The 20,396-nt window shown below is 43.0% G+C and overlaps 1 protein-coding gene and 1 non-coding gene across 3 annotated transcripts; one reads left to right on the top strand and one right to left on the bottom strand.

The window, feature by feature from the left end:
• Positions 1-8,691: 8,691 nt before the first annotated feature.
• prkcdb (protein kinase C, delta b) lies at positions 8,692-19,945 on the top strand. Of its 2 annotated transcripts, none has more exons than XM_034082948.2 (17): positions 8,692-8,712; positions 8,832-8,962; positions 9,267-9,539; positions 11,574-11,742; positions 13,078-13,109; positions 13,199-13,284; positions 13,783-13,912; positions 14,037-14,137; positions 14,227-14,308; positions 14,523-14,647; positions 15,669-15,842; positions 16,404-16,495; positions 16,598-16,660; positions 16,744-16,882; positions 17,227-17,415; positions 17,734-17,862; positions 18,587-19,945. In XM_034082948.2, exons 2-17 carry the CDS (start codon positions 8,854-8,856, stop codon positions 18,743-18,745), a joined length of 2,052 nt encoding a protein of 683 aa, XP_033938839.1. In that variant the 5' UTR covers positions 8,692-8,712; positions 8,832-8,853; the 3' UTR covers positions 18,746-19,945. The 2 variants fall into 2 exon arrangements, with proteins under 2 accessions (XP_033938839.1, XP_033938838.1); XM_034082947.2 differs by having other exon boundaries at positions 14,520-14,647.
• trnae-cuc (transfer RNA glutamic acid (anticodon CUC)) lies at positions 9,866-9,937 on the bottom strand. The gene has a single exon. It is a non-coding gene; the product is annotated as a tRNA-Glu (tRNA).
• Positions 19,946-20,396: the final 451 nt, after the last annotated feature.

The raw sequence follows: 20,396 nt of genomic DNA, 5'->3' as shown, positions 1-20,396 counted from the left end.
TGTCTGTCTTAACCGAGGCTTTGTGAACTGTGAGCGAGGCAGAAATGGACACCACTCTTAATGCATGTGGGGAGAAGACACACACACACACACACACACACACACACACACACACACACACACACACACACACACACACACACACACACACACACACACACACACACACACACACACACACACACACACACACACACACACACACACACACAGTGGCAAGATTCATTCCATGCTGGTATAGCAGGTTTGACACGGTGCCAATTGCCAAAGAGCTCAGGAGGAAGAGGTAGAGGAAATCAGAAAGCCATAGTTGCTCTGAAGTTTGTGTTCCATCAGTCCGAACATCACGTTGGCTGTTTTTGACAGCTTGTATTGATTTAGTCTAAGGTTTACTCAAGTTATAATAGTATCACTGATATAAGTGTATCACATCTGACTCTGACCTTGAACCAGCAACCTGTATGTTTGAGAGATGGAGCAGCACATAATATTGTAAAATGCACATTTTCATGTTTTTTTTCGGCTTGTAGGTGACAACATCTGTAACACGTCTGTTGACATGACCTCTGTCAGTGTGTGTAGTAGAGGGGCGGGGGTGTGTGTGTGTGTTAGACATTAACCTTGGTTAGTGAAATAAAGGAAGGCTTTGATTCTTTCCAGCCAGTCTCCACTGAAATTCATTAAAGGCTGCTTTGTTCAAGGTTATTACTGTGTGTGCGCGCAGGCACACTCGGGTGCCCTCGGGGCGGTGTTAATGCGGTAATAATACACACCACGCCTTGGTGGAAGGATTGTGGATTAAGGCAAGTTTTGTGGGATTCAGGTTGCTTTGTTTGCTGAAATAGTCCAAATTGGGGACAGAAAAATGAAATCAATGAATTGATTGGGCTCAAAGTAACCCTTTACATGAGATATTGCATCGTTGATGCTTTTGGTAGTACTGTGTGTTGCTGACTCACTTCAGATGTGTACGACTACCTTCACATCGTAGTTTTTTATTTTAAACATTTTGCAAAACACTTTTGTTCACACCTACCTACATTTGTTTGATTTCAAATAATGCCTTTCAATTGCTTTTGTATGTACCATTTAACATCAATTGCCATCATTCTGTATAATTCAATTCAACTCTTGCAAAGGTAATGGCTGGAGCAAGATCTGTGCTTGGAATTGTGAACAAATCAACCGTAGAGCCCTGATAATATCAATAAGAATATTCAATAGTTCATTGGGTTAAGGTAGCCTCCTCTCCGCGGATTTTCCGTCCCTATTTGGTTGTAGATGAAAATGGTAAATGAAAATGATTATGCGTCCTTCACACAGGTACACTTTGTCCTTTTGAGTTTATGTACAATGTGTGATTCTAGTAACAAAATGATCCAGTACAGTCAACATCGCTGTCACAATAGGAACAAACATTTTCCATGAACGCTGTTTAATTTCCAATGTGGAGGGATCGTTTTACTTTGAGCTATAAAGCGCAGTTTTATGATCAGAGACGTTTATTCACACAGCTGCGCACCGGGTTATTAGGCCCGGCTCACTCTGACCTTGCTTGTTCAGGTACATTATAATTGTGTGGGGCGTGTTTGTTCAGCTTTAATTTGCTAAGCTACTGCTCCATCCAGTCGGGCTGTTGTGGGTCTGTGAAGAACCTTTGTGTCTCTCACTCAGCCCGGCACGCCTCCTTCATTCCCCTGTCACTCTGCTGACAGCAGGACAGGGTTTCTAAAGTGTTTTGATCACAAGAAGTGAAAGCACAGTGTGACTCTCCTCCCTTATCAAAAATTTTCTGTAATTGATCACCAAACATAATACTGCATTGTGTCAAATACTTCCTTGTTCTGCACCCGCAAGGCAGCACCAAGTGAGCCAGACACCGCCAAATATGGCAGACTCAAAGTGATTGCTCTGACATCTGTTACCTGTGTCTTACCTTTCATCTTCTAGCTTTTTTTAACATCCGGTCGGGCCAGTTTTTTGTTCAGTCAGTGGCAGACTTTGTTTTCAGCTTTCTCCAAGCTCTCTTGCAGCCCCCCCCTCTCCCTTTCTGAGTAGTAACCACCAGCTAACGCACATGTTGAAAACATATATTATGATTTAGGGTCAGTAAGGTCAAAATATGTCTGAGTACTGAGTCAAAGTGTCTCGTGTGCTGCTGATCCTGACGACTTGTCTCAGCATTTCTCATTCAAGTGAGTTAAATCAGTTATTCTACAGTATTTGACAGAAGGCCTTTTAGCTTGTGATAGAAGGATAAGCACAGGTGTTGGTAATAACATTAACAATGTCTCCTCTATTTATGGGTCTAAGTGAGCCATGAGAGCATGACTGAAATGCTAGCATGCGCAAGGCCAGGACCGAAGCAGGCAAATGAATTCAAGCCTTTGTTTTTTAAATGTATATTTACACCTGTGCTTTTCCATGTTTGAATATCTTTTATGGACTGCATTCCCTTCAGGTGAGACGGTGTCAGGGCCCGGGCTCATTCGAATACCTTACTGTAAGATTTAATGACACTTACCCCCTAATCCCACCAGGAGCGGCTGCAGCGTTTTTAGTGATCGCGGCCACTCTAGTCAATGGGTGCTATCCCACCAGACCCGCTGCGCTGCGCCGCGGCTCGAAGCGTCCCAGAAGCTCCTCGCTGCAAGGAATTTCCAAAATATAGGATGAATCCTATTTTTGACGCAGCGCAGTGCAGGCAGGAAGTGGAACGTTCATCCAACAACTGCGCGGCTGCACACACGACGCTCCGCTTCCGCAACGTTTTGAAACGCACCTGGTGGGTTATGACGCAGGAGGAGGTCGCAGCGCGGCGCAGCGCAGACGCTTCCGGTGGGATCAGGGGGTTACTGTAACTGAGCCATTGTTTTTGCTATGTGTCACACTTGTGCATATCCTGCTATGACAAGTCAATATGTCACCTGTCAAGAAAAGGCAGGTAGCTCATGGGAATGTTTAAGTGCTCTTAGTCTGAATGTCTTCTATAAATGAAAAATAAATGATCACTTATCTTTGACTTAGTGCTTGGATACGCAGTGTGGTGTTCTGCAGTGTTGGGCAAGTTACTTCCAAAATGTAATATATTACATATTACTTGTAACTTATTACTTTCAAAAGAGAGTAATATTACAAAATTACTGTCTCTGAAATGTAATGAGTTACACTACTTTAGTTACTTTTCTAGTTACTTTCACCAAAATAACCGCAAAAGAATGGCTAGGTATTTTAAATGCTAAAATGTAGTTTAGTGCAGCTCATTATACATCCAGTGAAGGGCGATGTGGTATAGCATAACAACTGTGTAGGCCTAACAACTTGTATAACACGGGTTAGTTGAATACTCGATTCTGATTGTAAATTCTTAACATGTGACACGTTGTTAATACAGCAGTACAGACCACTGTCAAGGACTATAATGAAGGTTGCTAAGGAGGATCAAGAAAGAGAAAGGAAAAGAGGTTAAAAGACGGAGTGCTGGACGTCAGATAAATCACCAGAAGAAGGCAGACAGGAAGTAAACACTAACAGGACACGGAATGGGCTCTGTAGTGTGTTTAGTATATGGCCATGTACAGGCCCGGCTCCAGAACAAAGTGACTCGGGGTGCCTCTGAGGTTACAGGGGGCGCAGCAGTAATAGGGTTACATGAGCAATAGTGGCCGGCAACAGCAATGAGAAATAGCATTGATGGTCCCAATGAACAGATTATGGCATTTGTTATGTTTTGAAACCAAGCAAGTGAGAACATTTCAAGTGAGTTAAAAGTGCAATCCTGAAATATCTCATACAGTCCAAAGTGGACTGTGGCAAAGAAAAGCACAACAGCTTCAAAGCTGTACTGATAAAACAAATGAGAACGTATTGTAAATCAAGGCAAATATTATTTGAACCAGCTCATGGTTTGAAATGGCAAACATTGAAAAGCAAAAGTATTATTAAAACCATGTAGCCTACTAAACATCACCTTGGTCCCATCATATACTCTGGGAAGAGAGTATTTACTGTGCTTGAAAACTGGATCACATCATCATCATCATCAGGTTGACTTTGTGTGAACATTTCAGCTGCAACATTAGCTTGTTGATAAACTTGGGATATGAGATATTTGTGTAGCCATTCGTGGTGAAGGCATCTGTGCTATTGTATGCATTATTTTTGACCCAACATTTCTACAGGCATGGCAGAATATGGCACTATTTTCACATATTCTAGCCCTTGTCTATTTGTATACCACGAGCTGCAAAATGACCACCTAACCCCACTGTACAGGCGGGTACTTGTTTAGATTTACCTGAGCAGGCTCTGTTTTGCCGTGGTATCCTGGCTCGCACCTGCGGGCCGCAGAGAGGCGGCGGTGTTTCGGGCAACGAAGAGTGCTGCTCCGGGGTTGAGGGCGGCGAGTCAGGCGGGAGTAAGCTAGTGTCCACAGCGGAGGGTAACGTGATGTCCCCATCTGACCTGTTGCTACGGTCTGCAGTAGATGCAGTGTTGCTGGCGTTTAGTGATGGTTGCTTTAACCATTTTCGTATAAATGATTATCCACAGATGTGTGTCACTGCTGTGGAAGCACTTTGGAAATGATGCACGCGCAGCGGAGCAGGTCACGCGCAGCTGACACAATTTGTTGTTAGTATTTTTCGCTCCGTTCTCTTTGTGGAATAGAGGGTGAATAACATTCAACTGCCCCGAAGATCCCGACGCGAAGCCTGAAGGGTAAACACCAGGTTTACTAATCTACCCGCACAATGTGTCTGGTGTCGGAATGTCTCGCTATGTTAGTACATTCTTAAAAAACAAAACACCATTTAATTTCGGGTTAAAACGTGTTGTAACTGCGTTACTGAGCATTGTAACGGATAATATATTACCCACATTTCATTAGTAATGCGTTACATTACTTCGTTACAGCAAAAAGTAATATATTACTGTAACTGCGTTACTTTTGTAACGCGTTACACCCAACACTGGTGTTCTGTCATGCATGATGTTTCATATTCGATTCCTTGCAATTAATAAATGTGGTATCGTGTCTGGCAATGCTCTAACAGGCCATGTTACTTCATGCTTGTTTCAGGAGCTTTCTGCCTTGAATCTGGCAACCGAACACACTCAGTTGGACTGGAATCCATCCCATCGCTCATATTGCACGTTGTCCAATCTGTAAGGGAATACTCCACTGACCGAAAAGAAACTATAACGATGCCTTGTCTTCATGGTAAACATTGTTGTCCTGTTGAATTAAAATACATTTAGGGACTGTTTCTATGGTATAAAAAAGGCTTGCAAATCTTTGTTAATTATGTGGCAGAATGATATATTATTGTACCGTTTATCTATTAAAGTATATTTCAACAGAGCTCTCGATCCCTTTTAACTTTTCGGCAGGCGACGTCTGACAAAAGAGTTTCCCTCAAAGGCATTACTATGTCGAAATCAGTGAGTCATCTCTATAATAATCTCTTTGATTGAATTATGGTTTTCCAATGTTTCTAATTTAACTTCACGAGTAGCAGAACTTAAGCTGCTGGATGAAACAAGGTCATTCTGTTTGTGTGGTCCCTCCCGTGAAAGAAGCCTACCTTTCTTAGTTCAGGTTTACACAAAGCTCCCCAACCTGCTCGACCTGCTCGATCACCTGTTCCAAGTTCAGTGCATACCAAACCTTTGACTATCACTTAAAGTGCTTCGCTGAGCGTGACTGATGATGGTTTCACATCATGCATCTCTGACTCCAGTGTTGTGTTGCAAATTAATGGAATATCGGTCTCACGTCATTATTAAAGGTCATTTCCCTTGTTGTGTAATGATCTACTTGTTCAGCTACTGGCTGTCATGTGTGTGATTCTGCTAAACACATTAGATATGAAAGGAATCTGATTCTGAAATATATCCCATTAAAAAAGAAGCCATCGTTTTGTTTTGTTTTTAGAATAGAAATGGTTCAGGTAGCTTCCTCATAGCTGATATGCCTTGTTAATTCACATGGCATTTAGTAACATGGTGTATTTATCTTGTTGTTGTGTTTCCTGCATACTGGGCATAACATAACTCAAGCACCAATGACGAGTGATCCAGCTTCACATTGACTGGACCTGGTGCTTGGCAGTCATTTGAATCTAGGACAAAGGCTAAAGACTTCATTTAAAAGAGCTAAAGAGCTCGTTGAGGCCTCGCACAAGCATAAGATCAATATCTAAATCACTGGACGTCAGCGTCTGAGTGCAAATCTGGTTCTGTCATTGAGTCTGATTTGTCCTCGTGTCCACTGGCCTGCCTTCCTGTGGGTTGGCGATCTTTTTTTCTTTTTTTTCTTCTCCCATTTTGCTATTCTCCTCTTCCCACTCCTTCCCCAATTGCATGTGCTCACTTTTTCCACTCTGTCTGCGGAAACAAGGCTCTCTTTTCTCTGGAGCAAGGCCTGTGTATGTGTACACAAGAGAGTGTGTAAAGTGGATGGGAAATTGGAAATGTTGGTCTTGGTGTGTATTTCTTTTCTGTCAAGATTTTGATTCAATATTTTTTGTGTGTGTTTTTCTACAATGATTATCTCTTGTGCTTTGTTTGTATAGCCTCCTTATTTAAGCTCAATGATAAAGGGTCCTGTTTCGTCCTCTTTTTGACTAGAGACATTTGTGATTTAGGAACAATTAAATACATTGTTTTCTAGATTGATCAATTGATGGTTTGTATATAAAGTAACCAGCAGTACTAAAATACAAACAAGACTTCATTAATATGCAATTGTTCTATCCAGTTAACTTCAAAGAACACTAGGCACGTTCTCACGTATCCGTGGGCTACTGAGTAACCTCTGACTTTTGGAGGAGGAGGCTAAGAGCTTGCTCAAGGGGCATCTTACTGATGGATGCTGAGACATTAGTGTCAGTCATTCACTTCTACATTTACATTTCTCTTGTTTGTCTTGGATATCAAACCAGCAGCGTACAGAACAGTCTGCCTCTGTTGGGCCCCCGCCTCCTACACACTAAGTATCCTGAGCCAAGAGTTATGTTCAGCTGCACACGTTTACACCTGAGACTTGTTTACTGCACTACGGCTTGTACTACTAAACAGCTCCAGATTGTTGACTTGGAGACGAGGTTTCCACCATCAAAACCTTTCAGCTGGGGATACAGAATACTTGTCTTTCTAAAGCTCTGTATTCAGAGTGCCACTCAGCTCAAAATAGCATCTATTCCACCTTTGCATGCTGAGCAGCATGCATGAAAATGTATCACAGCATGCGGCGCTTCAGTGATCCTGAGCTCAACATTCAGCAGTGAGAAAAGCAACATGAACACAAACTGAAGTCATCCCCTTTGGAATGATTCATTATGTAAGCAGACACATGGAGGCAACAGAATAATCCTGTTCAGCAGAAGAAGCTAAACATCAAGTGTAGTAAAGCACGATGCCGTTTGACTTCAAACATCTGAATCAAAGCTGTGTTACGTGGCTGAAATAACTATTGTTAAAAACCCACACAAAGTGCTGCGTGGATTTTATAGCTGCACCGGGAATGAAGATGTAGGCTGATATGACCTCTGGTTCTTGCTCTGTGTTTGTCTAACATGAGGCTTAACTGGATGCCCCCAGAAAGTGTCACCCTTTTGTAATCAGTCACAAGGTCTGATGAAAGTACACGCATATACAATGGAAGGACTAAACCTTTTGCCTGCTGTCATCTTGCCTCCCAAAAATAGTTCCCCAAAAAGTGTCTTTAAGCCTGGCGGATTCATATTAACTCTGGTGAGACTGTTGTTCAAACCCCACACAAGAAACACTTTAAAACGAAGTGTGCGAAACACATGGAAAACACTTTTGAACAAACCTGTCGGTGGAGCAACTCGGGTGAAATGAAGCAAGCGAGTGGACGCTTTTGCAAGCTGTGGTTGCTTTAGGTTTTGTACTTTCAAAATGAAGTGCGGATCTGAAATTGCACTTGGAGGGTGAATGCACAACTTACTGTATATGTCAAAATACATTGGTTTTAGGTGAATAATAAATGAATTAAAGTACGTTCTAATAATGCAATTGACTGATTTGGCCTTAAGACAGCCTTGGGTGACAGGCTGACACAGAACGTTTTTAAGTTGTAGAAAGGATGGATTTTATTTGCCCAGACACTACTGGGAAATACTGAAAAAAGATACGTGTGGTTTAACAAAAAGAAAAGTAGAAAGGGGAAGCAAACTAGAGAGAAAAGGAAAGGAAATACTACAACAAAGATACAGGACTCGCAGTAGGCTAGATTTGAGGTTTATTAAAGGTGTAATGTACGCCCATTTGTCCACACATTTATGCAATGGATTAACATTTGGTATGATTTAGTGCTACAAACGTCCTCCAAGCGAATGTCTTGACAGACAAATCTCCACAGTCAGATGAGTACAGACTGTTGGGAATAAGGACCTAACAACCAGGAGGAAAAAGCTAACGTTGTGCTAATCTTCTACCATGTCTTTTCCTCTAAACTGGGACTCAGCTTTTCTTGGAAATGTAATCTTTTTGGTGTTCCTGTTCACATGAGAACAGGAACATTGAGCTTTATCTTCCCTCCTTACTGGAAGGTAGTTTCCAAAGTGATGTCTAGAGTTAAACTTCAACTTCCTCTGTAGTTCCCGTGTGACACCGTTTGCCTCAGACTGTCTTCCTTCTTGTTTTTACGCTCGGCACTGAAGCAACCTAAGGACAGGCTGAAGATGTGTAAACACTGATGTTCCTCTCGGGGCTTTACATTCATACTTATAGACAGCATACAACACCATCTGTCCTGTGACCCGTATGTGTGTGATGTTCTAACTGTGTTTATGTCTTTGTTCCAGGAGGCTTCGGTGAGCGGTCACCATGGCACCCTTCCTGCGTATCGCCTTCAATGCTTATGACGTGGGCACCCTGCCCGCTCTAACCGAAACTCCCATCTGTGCCATCAAGGTGAAGGAGTCTGTCAACACGGGTATGTACAGATGCAAACACACACACACACACACACACACACACACACACACACACACACACACACACACACACACACACACACACACACACACACACACACACACACACGCGCAGTCATCATTTTATCTAGAATGGGAACATATGTCCCGAGTGTAAGAGCCTTAACAGCCCCCATCTGCTTGGCTCAAACGTGTATATAAATAAACTCTGAGGGATAATCACTCCTTTCCTGTGAATTTCCTGGGAAAGAAAAAGTAAAAGATAACGTTTTTTTCTGCTAATGATGAATCCTTTTTTCACAGAGCGAGGAAAGATCTTGGTGCAGAGGAAGCCCACCATGTATCCCTCCTGGAAGTCCACTTTTGATGCTCACATCCACGAGGGGCGTGTCCTAGAGGTGGTCCTCATGCAGAGCGCCGAGGAGCCATTGGCCAACGCCACGGTGGGCTTGTCTGTGCTGGCAGAGCGCTGCAGGAAGTCCAAGACGGCCGGCTGCACCGAGTTCTGGTTGGACCTGCTTCCCTCAGGGAGGGTCCAGATGGCTGTGCAGTACTTCCTGGAGGACACGGATGCAGGTAACGCTTTGAAATATGTTGTACTGTTTCATATTTGTGACTTAATAAGTCAGTTAAAAGTATTTCTCCAATTATACCTGTCATCAGTTTATTCCTCAAAAATATAACTTCTCCATCAGGATTGTGTGGGTGTGGTTAGATTATGTCGACGTGGCAAAGCAAATTTAGAAAGCAACCCTGCAACCGTCATAACATACACACCGTTTGGCCCCAGTCAAGGGTAAACAATAGACGGACATGGGGAAGTCAATCATTCAAAGGATTTCCATGAAAAGTTTTAGAAACCCTGGTTTTAAAAAGCATTCACCCGGCATTCAAAACAAGTGTTCCCTGACCGGGAATCGAACCCGGGCCGCGGCGGTGAGAGCGCCGAATCCTAACCACTAGACCACCAGGGATTGATGTCATCTAAAGAAAGAAGTGTTGTTGTGTCAGCTGTTGGGGAAAACCCCCTGCCCCGTCTCTCTTTCTCTCTTCCCCCCTCTCCTTCTTCTCTCAAGTACACCCACATACATATCCCTTGAGTTTATATGTAAAGCTATGTTTGCTGTTTGAAAGGAATCCTTATCTTGAGTTCATTAATAAGTTCATCTTCAACCTTTTTAGGAGTGAGGAGACTAAATGCTCTGGGCTTACTGCTCTGCAATAAACACTCTCTCTCTCAAACAGCGAAGGGTTAATCTGCAGCCTGGTGACATTTCTCACTGGGCCTGTCAGCTGACTGCAGGTGTGGCCCTCACAACCAAAGCTCTGTAACAGGCCTTCAAGGTCGGGAAGGAATCGAGCCTCAGGGCTGGCTGTACTTTGAGAGTTGTAGATCTCCGTGCAGGGAAGAGGGGGAAACATGAAACCATTAATTTGGTAAGATAAGGCCACTTGATAAGATGGTCTTCCATTGGAGTTCAACATCCTATTCCTATCACTGTCTGCTTTTGAAAGCCTGTTTTAGTTTCACTTTGGCTGCCAGAAGCAGGAGTTGGGATCCAGACAGGGAGCCCGGTATATGGTATACAGCTGTCTGCCTACATGGAGTGGGATCGGATTATATTTACAAACTAGTTTAGTTGAGGGGGGATTTCTGCGTGGGAGCAGCACAGACAGGGTTCACTGTTTAGGGTTGGAGGGGTCATGAGAGGGAAAGGGGGGGGGGGGGGGTAGGGGTTGTTATGAAAGAGCCCCACACTGCATCAGCCTCCTACACACTCCACAGGTTTCCTGAAAAGCAGCCTGAAGTATTTTTAGTCATGTGTGAACGGCCCTTAGCGATGTCTGCCCCCCTCAGTCTGCCCCCCCCCCCCCCTCTCTCACTCACCTCCCACTGTCTTGGCTCAGATCACTTTCCAAACATAAACATCTGTCAGGAGAATGGCAGAGAGGAAGTAAGTTTATCTCGCTCACCTCATCACACTTTCCGCTGTCTATCAATAGTCTCTTTAAGGCTACCCCTGTCCCTCTATCTCACCCCATCTCCCCCTCTTCTACCCACTATCTCCTCTGCCTCCTTTGTTTACCTCTCCCACACCTCCTTTACTGTCTTCTTTGCATGACTTTTGACCCACCCTGTTGATTTGCGTCAGTCGAAGCCGCCTATCAAAGATGGCATTTTTCCGTGTTTACCCCCCATTAAGCAGCAGCAGCAATGTTGGCCTCCCTCTATTTCTAGTAGTGCTTTTCACTAAATACCCCTTGGCTATTTGCACTGATGAGTCATTCATGATAATGTGCCGTCCTTTAAGGAATATCAACAAAGCTCATCGAGTCATCGGCTAGAGTGTAAACAAATAAGGTTGTGAAGAGAATAACTAGAAAAGCAACTTTATCATGCATTATCTCACAAAGGAATAATGGTTTGTTTCATATGCCTTTTTCTCATTTGAATGGTTTCTTCCTTCTGGAAACATAACCTCCTTGGTCGAGATGAATTGGCATCCGAAAAAAATATATATTTGTCTTAAGCTGAGCTGTTTTAACCATCATCTTTTCAACAGATTAGGAATACACTAGCATGATTTGTGAATTGATCTCCCCTCTCAGCGGCGGGTCAGCATTTGTTGAAGGTTTCTGCCGAGGAGGGAGTGACGACCCTCAACAGGAGGAGAGGAGCCTTCAAGCAGCCCAAGGTTCACTTAATCAAGAACCACGAGTTCTGCGCGACCTTCTTCAGCCAGCCCACCTTCTGCTCCGTCTGCAGAGAGTTTGTCTGGTGAGACGCCAAATCCAGCCTTGGTTACATCACAGCTGTCATTGTTCGGCCACTAGGGGAGCAACTAATGATGCTGTTCAACACCAATCAATCTGCCATTCGCTATCTCGGTTATCCTTAGGTCTAGGAAAAATAGTCCATCTTAGTTTCTGAAAGTCCCGGATGATGTCTTTAAATGTCTTGTTGTTACGGTCCCAAACCAAAAGGTATTCCATTTAACCTGATATAAAACATAAAAAGGCGAAATCCCCATATTTGAGGGTCTGAAAACATCATTTTTAAAACTTTATCAACATATCTTGCAATTATGTTTCCTCTTGAACTAATTGATTAGTTGATTAACAATTGCAGTTCTATTTGTCACCATTACGTGTTAGTAGTAAAGTTGGTTAGCACATCAAATGCTTTTGAGTATCTGCAGTGAGAGATAATGTTAGCGATTTGCACATTATACTATCTTGACGAGACTTATCCAGAAGCAGCCACTTTGCCTGTCGACTTGGTTCTCTGCATTGTTATTGTTCTCCGCTACCAAACAGGTTTCCTAAACGGAGCTGCCCTGGGGGGTTTGTAATAGTAGAAACCACAGCAGGACGGGTCTTGTGAGAATGAGTCAGAGTCTAGGGAAATCCCACAAAAGCTGTCAAGTGTCTTCCAACTGTGTTAGCAGCACTAACCTGTGAGCCAAGCCCCTCCCGTCTCCCCTTCAGAGACAGGGAGGGAAAGTCAGTTGTTGTTGTTTTTGTTGTCTGAATATCTGCTTGGCTCTGTGGCCACTTGTCAAGTTTCAGTCTTGTGATCTATGTGTAGGATTACAGCTATGCTAATAACAAATACAAACGATGAGTCAGTGCTGTGCCAACTGCAGTAACAGTTTATCGTGATTCATCCCATGCTTGTTTTTGGACTAACATAATACTTAGTGGACAGCGCAGATGTCATTTGGTAGCTGTTGCATGAAGGAATTGCTAAGTATCTCCTGCGTAGCTACAGTACAGCACTGTCTTAAGCACAGTCATACTATTGAAAACCATCCTGCCATACATCCTGTATACATTGCTTACATTTGAGCAGCCATATATATATCTTTCTTTCTCTCACACCAATCTGAATTACAATACTTTATTTATCCAGGGAGAAATTGGGATTCATTACAGTTGCTTCAATTTGGACTAGATTCAATAAAATATATATATTTTTTAAGAATAAAAACATTCAAAAATAATGTGAAATAAAAAGGAAAATAGAATAAACATAAACCTAACTCTTGATGTTTTTATATATATAAATTGCTTTTTTTAATGTATTAATTATATTCCTTGTTCTACCATACAGGGGTTTCAACAAGCAAGGCTACAAGTGCAGACGTGAGTGTTTCATCAACCACATTTTCATCAAAATGTACACTTTCTTTTTTTAAATGTTCAAAGTTAACACACTTTATTTTTTCACCCAGAATGCAATGCGGCTATCCACAAGAAATGCATCGACAAAATCATCGGCAGGTGCACTGGGACGGCAGCCAACAGCCGCGACACCGTGGTGAGCAAAGTTCTCCAACGTCGATGCCCAGCCCCCCCTCAGATCAGACCATTTATTACTTTTTCCCGCTGCGGTTCAATAATGACTTTGAATTCCTTCCTTGTTTCTCTTATGGCATAATAATTAGTCCATTAATCATTATATCGCTCCGTATGTTTACTTCTTACTCGAAGCAATGCAAAGTTATTTTTGCAATTCAATTCTTCAGTACAACTTAAATCAGATTCAATTCAAGATAACACACATCAGCATTAGAATCAATAAGAAAGTATTAGCTCTGACATTTAGATTTTGTTCTGAGCTTAAATGTGTGTGTGTGTGTGTGTGTGTGTGTGTGTGTGTGTGTGTGTGTGTGTGTGTGTGTGTGTGTGTGTGTGTGTGTGTGTGTGTGTGTGTGTGTGTGTGTGTGTGTGTGTGTGTGTGTGTGTGTGTGTGTGTGTGTGTGTGTGTGTGTGTGTGTGTGTGTGTGTGTGTGTGTGTGTGTGTGTGTGTGTGTAGTTCCAGAAAGAGCGCTTCAAGATCGACATGCCGCATCGCTTCAAGCAGTATAACTACAAGAGCCCCACTTTCTGTGACCACTGTGGCAGCCTGCTCTGGGGTCTCTACAAGCAGGGCCTAAAATGTGATGGTGGGTGAAATGCGTTTATTTGACCTCATCATATCTGCCTTTCTCCTGCCACCATGACTCTGACAATCTTCTCTTTGTATTTCCTTTCGCCACTTCAATCAATCCCCCCCCCCCCTCTCTCCAGACTGCAGCATGAACGTTCATAGTAACTGTCAGAAGAAAGTGGCCAATCTGTGTGGAATCAACCAGAAACTACTGGCAGAGGCTCTGCTTCAAATCAGCCAGGTGTGTACGCCATTTAGTGTTTTTTTAAAAAGTAATATTATTATAAAATGATTCATTGTAGATGTACAACGTCTGTTCTTCAACCCTAGAAATCTATGAAGACGCCTGCTCCCAATGCAGACGATTTTGGCATCTATCAAGACATCAGAGATGCAGCAGTAGACCCTGGTGGTAAGATGCGTTCATTGCAGGGCGCACCTTAATCCAACATTGTGAGATCTAATCAAGTTTGACCATTTAACGGTTGAACCCAAATGTCGCCGATAGTCTGTTTACCTTTGTTCACCTCCTCAAATCCTTATCCTTTGTGTGAGTTTGTATTCGTCTTTGCATTCCGATTTGCATATGTATTTACTCTGTGTGTGCAAATGTGTATCGATAGCAGATGAGAATGGCGGGCGCGTGGTGGGCCCGACCCCCGCCCCAGTCACGCCGACTGTTTCCAGGGTTCGCATCACCATGAACCACCTGGTGTTCCACAAGGTGCTGGGCAAAGGCAGCTTTGGCAAGGTACGCCCCCTGGTCCCAACGTTTAGTCCTTCCCCTGGTTCAACATGAAATAATACTAATATAGAAACACTTGTTATGTCAATGATGTTATACAATACATATATGGTTAACAAACACAATATTCCTTAAGTGATCCCCATGTGAATGTAACCATGGCATTTATGAGCAGAAATACTCCACGTTTTAGTATAGTGTATTGGGATCATTGAAAAGGTGATTAGTCATAGGTCATTACAAGTGTTTTAATGTATAAATATGTGCAAGAAAAATACATTTGATTGAATTTGTACAGCTCTTTCACTTAACTTGCACCATATACTGTGTTTCTGTGTTAAAGAGAGAAAGAGAGACACCATCAGTGTAACACGGCTGCATAATCGCCGAGCGTTCACACATTCAAGACTCCCTTTCTTCTTAATCGTGGCGTGTGATTGTCTGCAAAGCCTGTTCGTGTTCTGTTCTCAGTGTAGTAACAGTGATTACCCGTGTCTCAAGCTATGCCATGTGTGGTCCTTGAATGTCATGCTTAAGAAGAAGTAGTGAGGAATCCAGTCGAGGTGACATTGCCACGAAGGATAAATATGTGAAGACGTCTGTAAAAAATGTATTTTTCAACACAAGCAAGCTCTGGAGGGCACACGTCTTGAAGAGGCAGACTCTTATCATGTAATCGTGGCTTAATGAACTTTAAAACCTTTAGCTTTGAATAACTAGTTTTCTTAGATCAATGCTACTGCCTGGTACATGTGAGAGATGAGTTATGAGCCAAGCCATTCATCCATCACTATATATTCCATGCTACATTTGACATACACCCGGCACGAAGGTTGACCCATTGATGAAGCACATGATGGAGAGTTCATCTATATCCACTGTGGTCTGACGGCAGATCACTTTCAAACACATTGAATATTAAGAAATACTAAAAGAGCAGGAGATATAAATAACCTCTTCGCTACTGCCTGAAACCGCTGTGATCGCCCTGATGAAGTGCTCACTCTGAGTCCCTCTGACTCCCCAGGTGCTGCTGGCCGAGCTCAAGGGGCATGGCCAGTTCTTCGCTGTGAAGGCTCTGAAGAAGGACGTGGTTCTCATGGATGACGACGTGGAGTGCACCATGGTGGAGAAGAGGGTCCTGGCCCTCGCCTGGGACAACCCCTTCCTCACACACCTCTACTCCACCTTCCAGTCCAAAGTAAGAGTAGCAGCAATTTGTCCTCGAAAAAATACAAAATCTCACTCGGGGAAAAAGTCCATTGTCCTGGCCATTATGTTTGTGCAGTTAAAAAAATATATTTTATAGCAGGCAAAAAAACAAAGAATAATTTCCCTGTCTACTAATATACATGTTTATATACCTGGTGGCTGCTTATATAATATATATATTTAAAATAATGATTCTAATGATGTGAACAAATTGCTTCATACATACATTATGTCAATTAAATATGCAATATAATTATTAGATGCTTTCAAATAAAATAAAATATCTCTAACAGTACCCAAAGAAAATTTTAAAAAAGCATTGTAAGGCAAATACCCCAGCAACAGTGACAATTCCCAGTTGTTGATAAAACACACTCCAATGCCCTCTTATCTGTATCCATTCCCTCTCAGGCTCTCACACACACACACACACACACACACACACACACACACACACACACACACACACACACACACACACACACACACACACACTCTTCATGTCTGATGTGTCTGACAGTGAGCTGACAATAAGTTGTTGTTTGCACAGGAGCACCTCTTCTTTGTAATGGAGTACCTGAATGGAGGCGACTTGATGTTCCACATCCAAGACAAAGGCCGCTTCGATCTCAACAGAGCCACGTGAGCACTAGAGAACTATGAGTAATACCTCGACTGTCATTTTCCACCATGGACTACCAGCAGCTTGTTTTAATCGTTGCGTTTGCCCATTTCACCCTTCAGATTCTACGGTGCTGAGATAATCGTGGGACTGCAGTTCCTCCACTCAAAAGGAATCATCTACAGGTTAGATCTCACAGCCAATTTCCACTACGGTACTTCAAACAGGATTGTACATTGTATACATCTCCTCCCGTGTCCTTCATCAGAGATCTGAAGCTGGACAATGTGATGCTGGACAAGGACGGACACATAAAGATAGCGGACTTTGGCATGTGCAAAGAGAAAGTGTTCGGAGACGTCAGAGCCACCACATTCTGCGGGACACCAGACTATATCGCACCAGAGGTTAGCTTTGAGTCCTTAAAGATTGAGTGTCTCTCCCACTGGAGGGAGCTTTGGGATTTTAGCCTTTTCAGACCTTTTACATGCACACAAACCTACAGTATACAGCACTGTACAGGAAGGTGAAACCCCCCAAAAGCACAACAGGACCTCTTTAAAACCAATTTATTTAGCCAATTTGTCTAGAATATCTCTATTTGTTTATGTTTTAAAGAGCCCCTTTCTTACCTCGACATGCATCCCTTCAATCATTCAGTTTAAAGACACCTTTAGTCGTCAGAGAGCTTGCATCTACACACTGTGCGTCCTTACTCTGATATGTCCTGTGAACCCGTCTCTCCTCTCAGATCCTGCTGGGACAGAAGTACACCTTCTCAGTCGACTGGTGGTCTTTCGGCGTGCTGGTGTACGAGATGCTGATTGGTCAGTCCCCTTTCCAAGGCGACGACGAGGACGAGCTGTTTGACTCCATCCGGTCGGACACGCCTCACTACCCTCGCTGGATCACCAAGGAGACCAAGAGCCTCATTGAACTGGTAACTACATCGGTTATGAAGCACGCTTTGTTCCACATATTCACAGATTGTGTTGAATTCACACACAAGAATAGATTTCACTGCCGAGATTTCACCCGGGGCCAAAACAATTCTACGCAGCCACCCCTGATATCTTATTCTACAAATATCCTATTAGTGGAGCGTAACCTTTATCTGCAAATAAAACACTTCATTATTTGTATAGAATTCAACTTTGTGAAAAAAGCTATTCAGTGCAGACCTACGTGGCATTCAGTATTAAGGGGAGCTGATCTGTGTTGTTTCTCTAATCAAAATCTTCTTTCTTCCTTTTTCCAGTTGTTTGAGCGAGATTCCACTCGCAGGTTGGGCGTGGTGGGAGACATCCGTGCACATCCGTTCTTTAAAACCATCAACTGGCCAGCACTGGAGAAGAGAGAGATGGTGCCGCCGTTTAAGCCCAAAGTGGTATGAGCCTTTTTCAATTACCCTGAAATATGAGTTACCTGTATGATAAAGATTGCATCCAGGAAACGGATGACTTGAGTGTGCTTTGTTACATTAACTGAAATCCCTGACTGCTGTTAGGAGATTTTGGTGGTAACTAGGCCGCATTTCCAAATCTCCTCGCGTTCCTACACAAGCTGTTATCTTACATGAAGGGAATCCAGAGCATACACTTAACCGTTAAACAATAATCCACTTTAATGGTAATATACAATGCAATACAATCAAATACATTACCATACACAACCATATCGTATCATATGTGTAATGTCAGGAGTTTGGCCTACTCCTGGCTCCTGCCCACAGGCCGCCAGACCTCCAGTCCCAGCGGCACAAGGAGAGAGAGGCAGAACACAGCGGGGTTCCTGTCTATATACCTCGCTGACCCAAGGAGGAGTTATCTGCGCCTCCCTTCCAGACCAGTGATTGGCTGCCCAAATTAGTATCAACAGCTCACATCTTAAGTCCCCAATCCCAGTGGCTCAGCTTCCTTATCACAGGGATCTGAGATGACTGTATGTCAACTCCACACCTTCCCCCTCTTCCTTTGTCCTCACAAAACCAAATGTTCACAGGCCCCAAAAACAGTTCACAGTTTTCTTACTCAAATCATTTTCAAGCTTCTTCACAGTTTGCATGAATACATAAATATTTCCTTACACTGCCCCCCCCCCCCCCCCCACAGAAATCCCCCAGTGACTGCAGCAACTTTGATCGAGAGTTCCTGAGCGAGAAGCCGCGTCTCTCCCACGCCGACAAGAACCTCATCGACTCCATGGACCAGGCAGCGTTCGCCGGATTCTCCTTCATCAACCCCCAACTGGAAGACATGATGAGCAAATGAAGAAACTGCCTTGAGTCTTAGACCAGCACTTCGGAAAAAAAGTTCAACCGGATGGAAAACAAGAGCATAAAAAAGATTTGAGCTGGACTATGACTTCCTCGCTTCCTCTATCAGAAGAGAAGGATAAGACAGATCTGAGATGTTTGCTGGCATCTAAAGCAATAATCATGTCTCAGCTGTCAAAACTGTATAGGTGTATAAAATAGTATAAAACTCCAGGAGATTAAGGGAGATTGTTATTAAACGAGGGTAACGATGATTTTTAGTCAATAATTAAATCTGTCTTTTCTTACTTTTCTAATTTTGCATTTATTGACACTTTAAAGATAAACCAATCATCTAATGTACTGTATGTGAACATTTTGAATGCAAATGCACAAGCATGACATCCTCATATCCTTTCACATTGCACATGCAATTCCAGAGAGTTTGGAGGTGCACACGGTATTTACTGTCGCCCTGTGTGCTTTCCCTACTGCATGCCTCCTATTACACACACCTGTGTGTGTGTTACCACGTGCATACAAAACATTTGGGTGTGTGCACGTATCTTTTGGGTGCAAATGGTGCTACTGTAGTCAGGAACGTAGTCTGTATCCCTCTGCCAGACGTGAAGGCATCGTGTGAAAGGCTGTAATATAAAGTTGGGAGGATTTCTATCCATCTGACGTGAGGTAATGTAATTGCAGAGCTGCATAGTTCCCTGTATTACCCACTGAACTGTCTGGAGAGATTGGAGATGCTCTAGGCAAATCCCAGTCTCACATAACCTGAAAAGCTTTAATCTGTTTTTTAATTTAGCCAAGGATGTCTTCAAGTCTTGTGTGTGCCATTGGGGAGAAAAGCCTCTTGCTGTACATCAATCTAAAGCATAGAACAAAACATCATTCCATACGCAATGTATATTTCATCTCTTATTGGACAGCTATGGTATGGTACTGTACCTTCACAAGTGTTTGTGTTGAAGGATGTGATATTTTACATTGGGGGGAATGGGCATTCTGTGTAAGCATTGAGTGTTTGAACATGTGTAACATTACTTGAATGTAGGAATTTTAACATGGAAAATAATAATGCTGTATATGGAAAATTAATATGTACATTCCAATGAGCTGCCTGTAAGTTATGGGTTACTTTTTTTACTCTCCTTGTCTTTTACATCTAATTATAAATAAATACATTGTAAACTCTTAAATGTCAGCTTGTGTCGCTTGATTTCATTCACACAAGTAACGTATATCACAAGGCTTCATATGTAGAGGCTCTTAGAACAACACAAATGCTATTGTTAAGACATGCATACCACAGAGATTCCAGGACTAATCACTGCATTCCTGCTGGTGTGTTGTGGCGCTCAGCTGGCTTCCTTTAGCTGGGTTCTTTATTTCATAATGCCTGAAGTGCACACGCATCCACAGAACTGTACCTTAGGATAATGTGAAGTCCTTTTGTAAAGGCACCAAACCATTTTAAACGGGGAATTTGTCAACATGAGAGATAGACCTGGCTGTCAGGCTTTACTGCTATCTAGCGTTCAGGTGCTGTAACTGCACCAGCAGGCGAGGAGACATTCCTGCAGTGCGCACGGCTCATGACCTGTCCTCGTCCTCTGTCCCCAGCTGTAATCCCCTGCCTGCTGCAGGATGTGGAC

Source organism: Pseudochaenichthys georgianus, chromosome 5 (assembly GCF_902827115.2).
Source record: "Pseudochaenichthys georgianus chromosome 5, fPseGeo1.2, whole genome shotgun sequence".
NCBI classification, from domain to species: Eukaryota; Metazoa; Chordata; class Actinopteri; order Perciformes; family Channichthyidae; genus Pseudochaenichthys; species Pseudochaenichthys georgianus.
The sequence above is the reverse complement of the archived record's forward strand: the minus strand, read 5'-3'. Positions and strand labels throughout refer to the sequence as shown.

Bases quoted from the DNA above. Each gene is read 5' to 3' on its own strand.
- prkcdb (XM_034082947.2), top strand. From the start codon at position 8,854: ATGGCACCCTTCCTGCGTATCGCCTTCAATGCTTATGACGTGGGCACC. The intron at 14,138-14,226 runs GTGTGTACGCCA...CTTCAACCCTAG, and splicing joins CTCTGCTTCAAATCAGCCAG to AAATCTATGAAGACGCCTGC. The intron at 15,843-16,403 runs GTAAGAGTAGCA...TTGTTTGCACAG, and splicing joins ACTCCACCTTCCAGTCCAAA to GAGCACCTCTTCTTTGTAAT.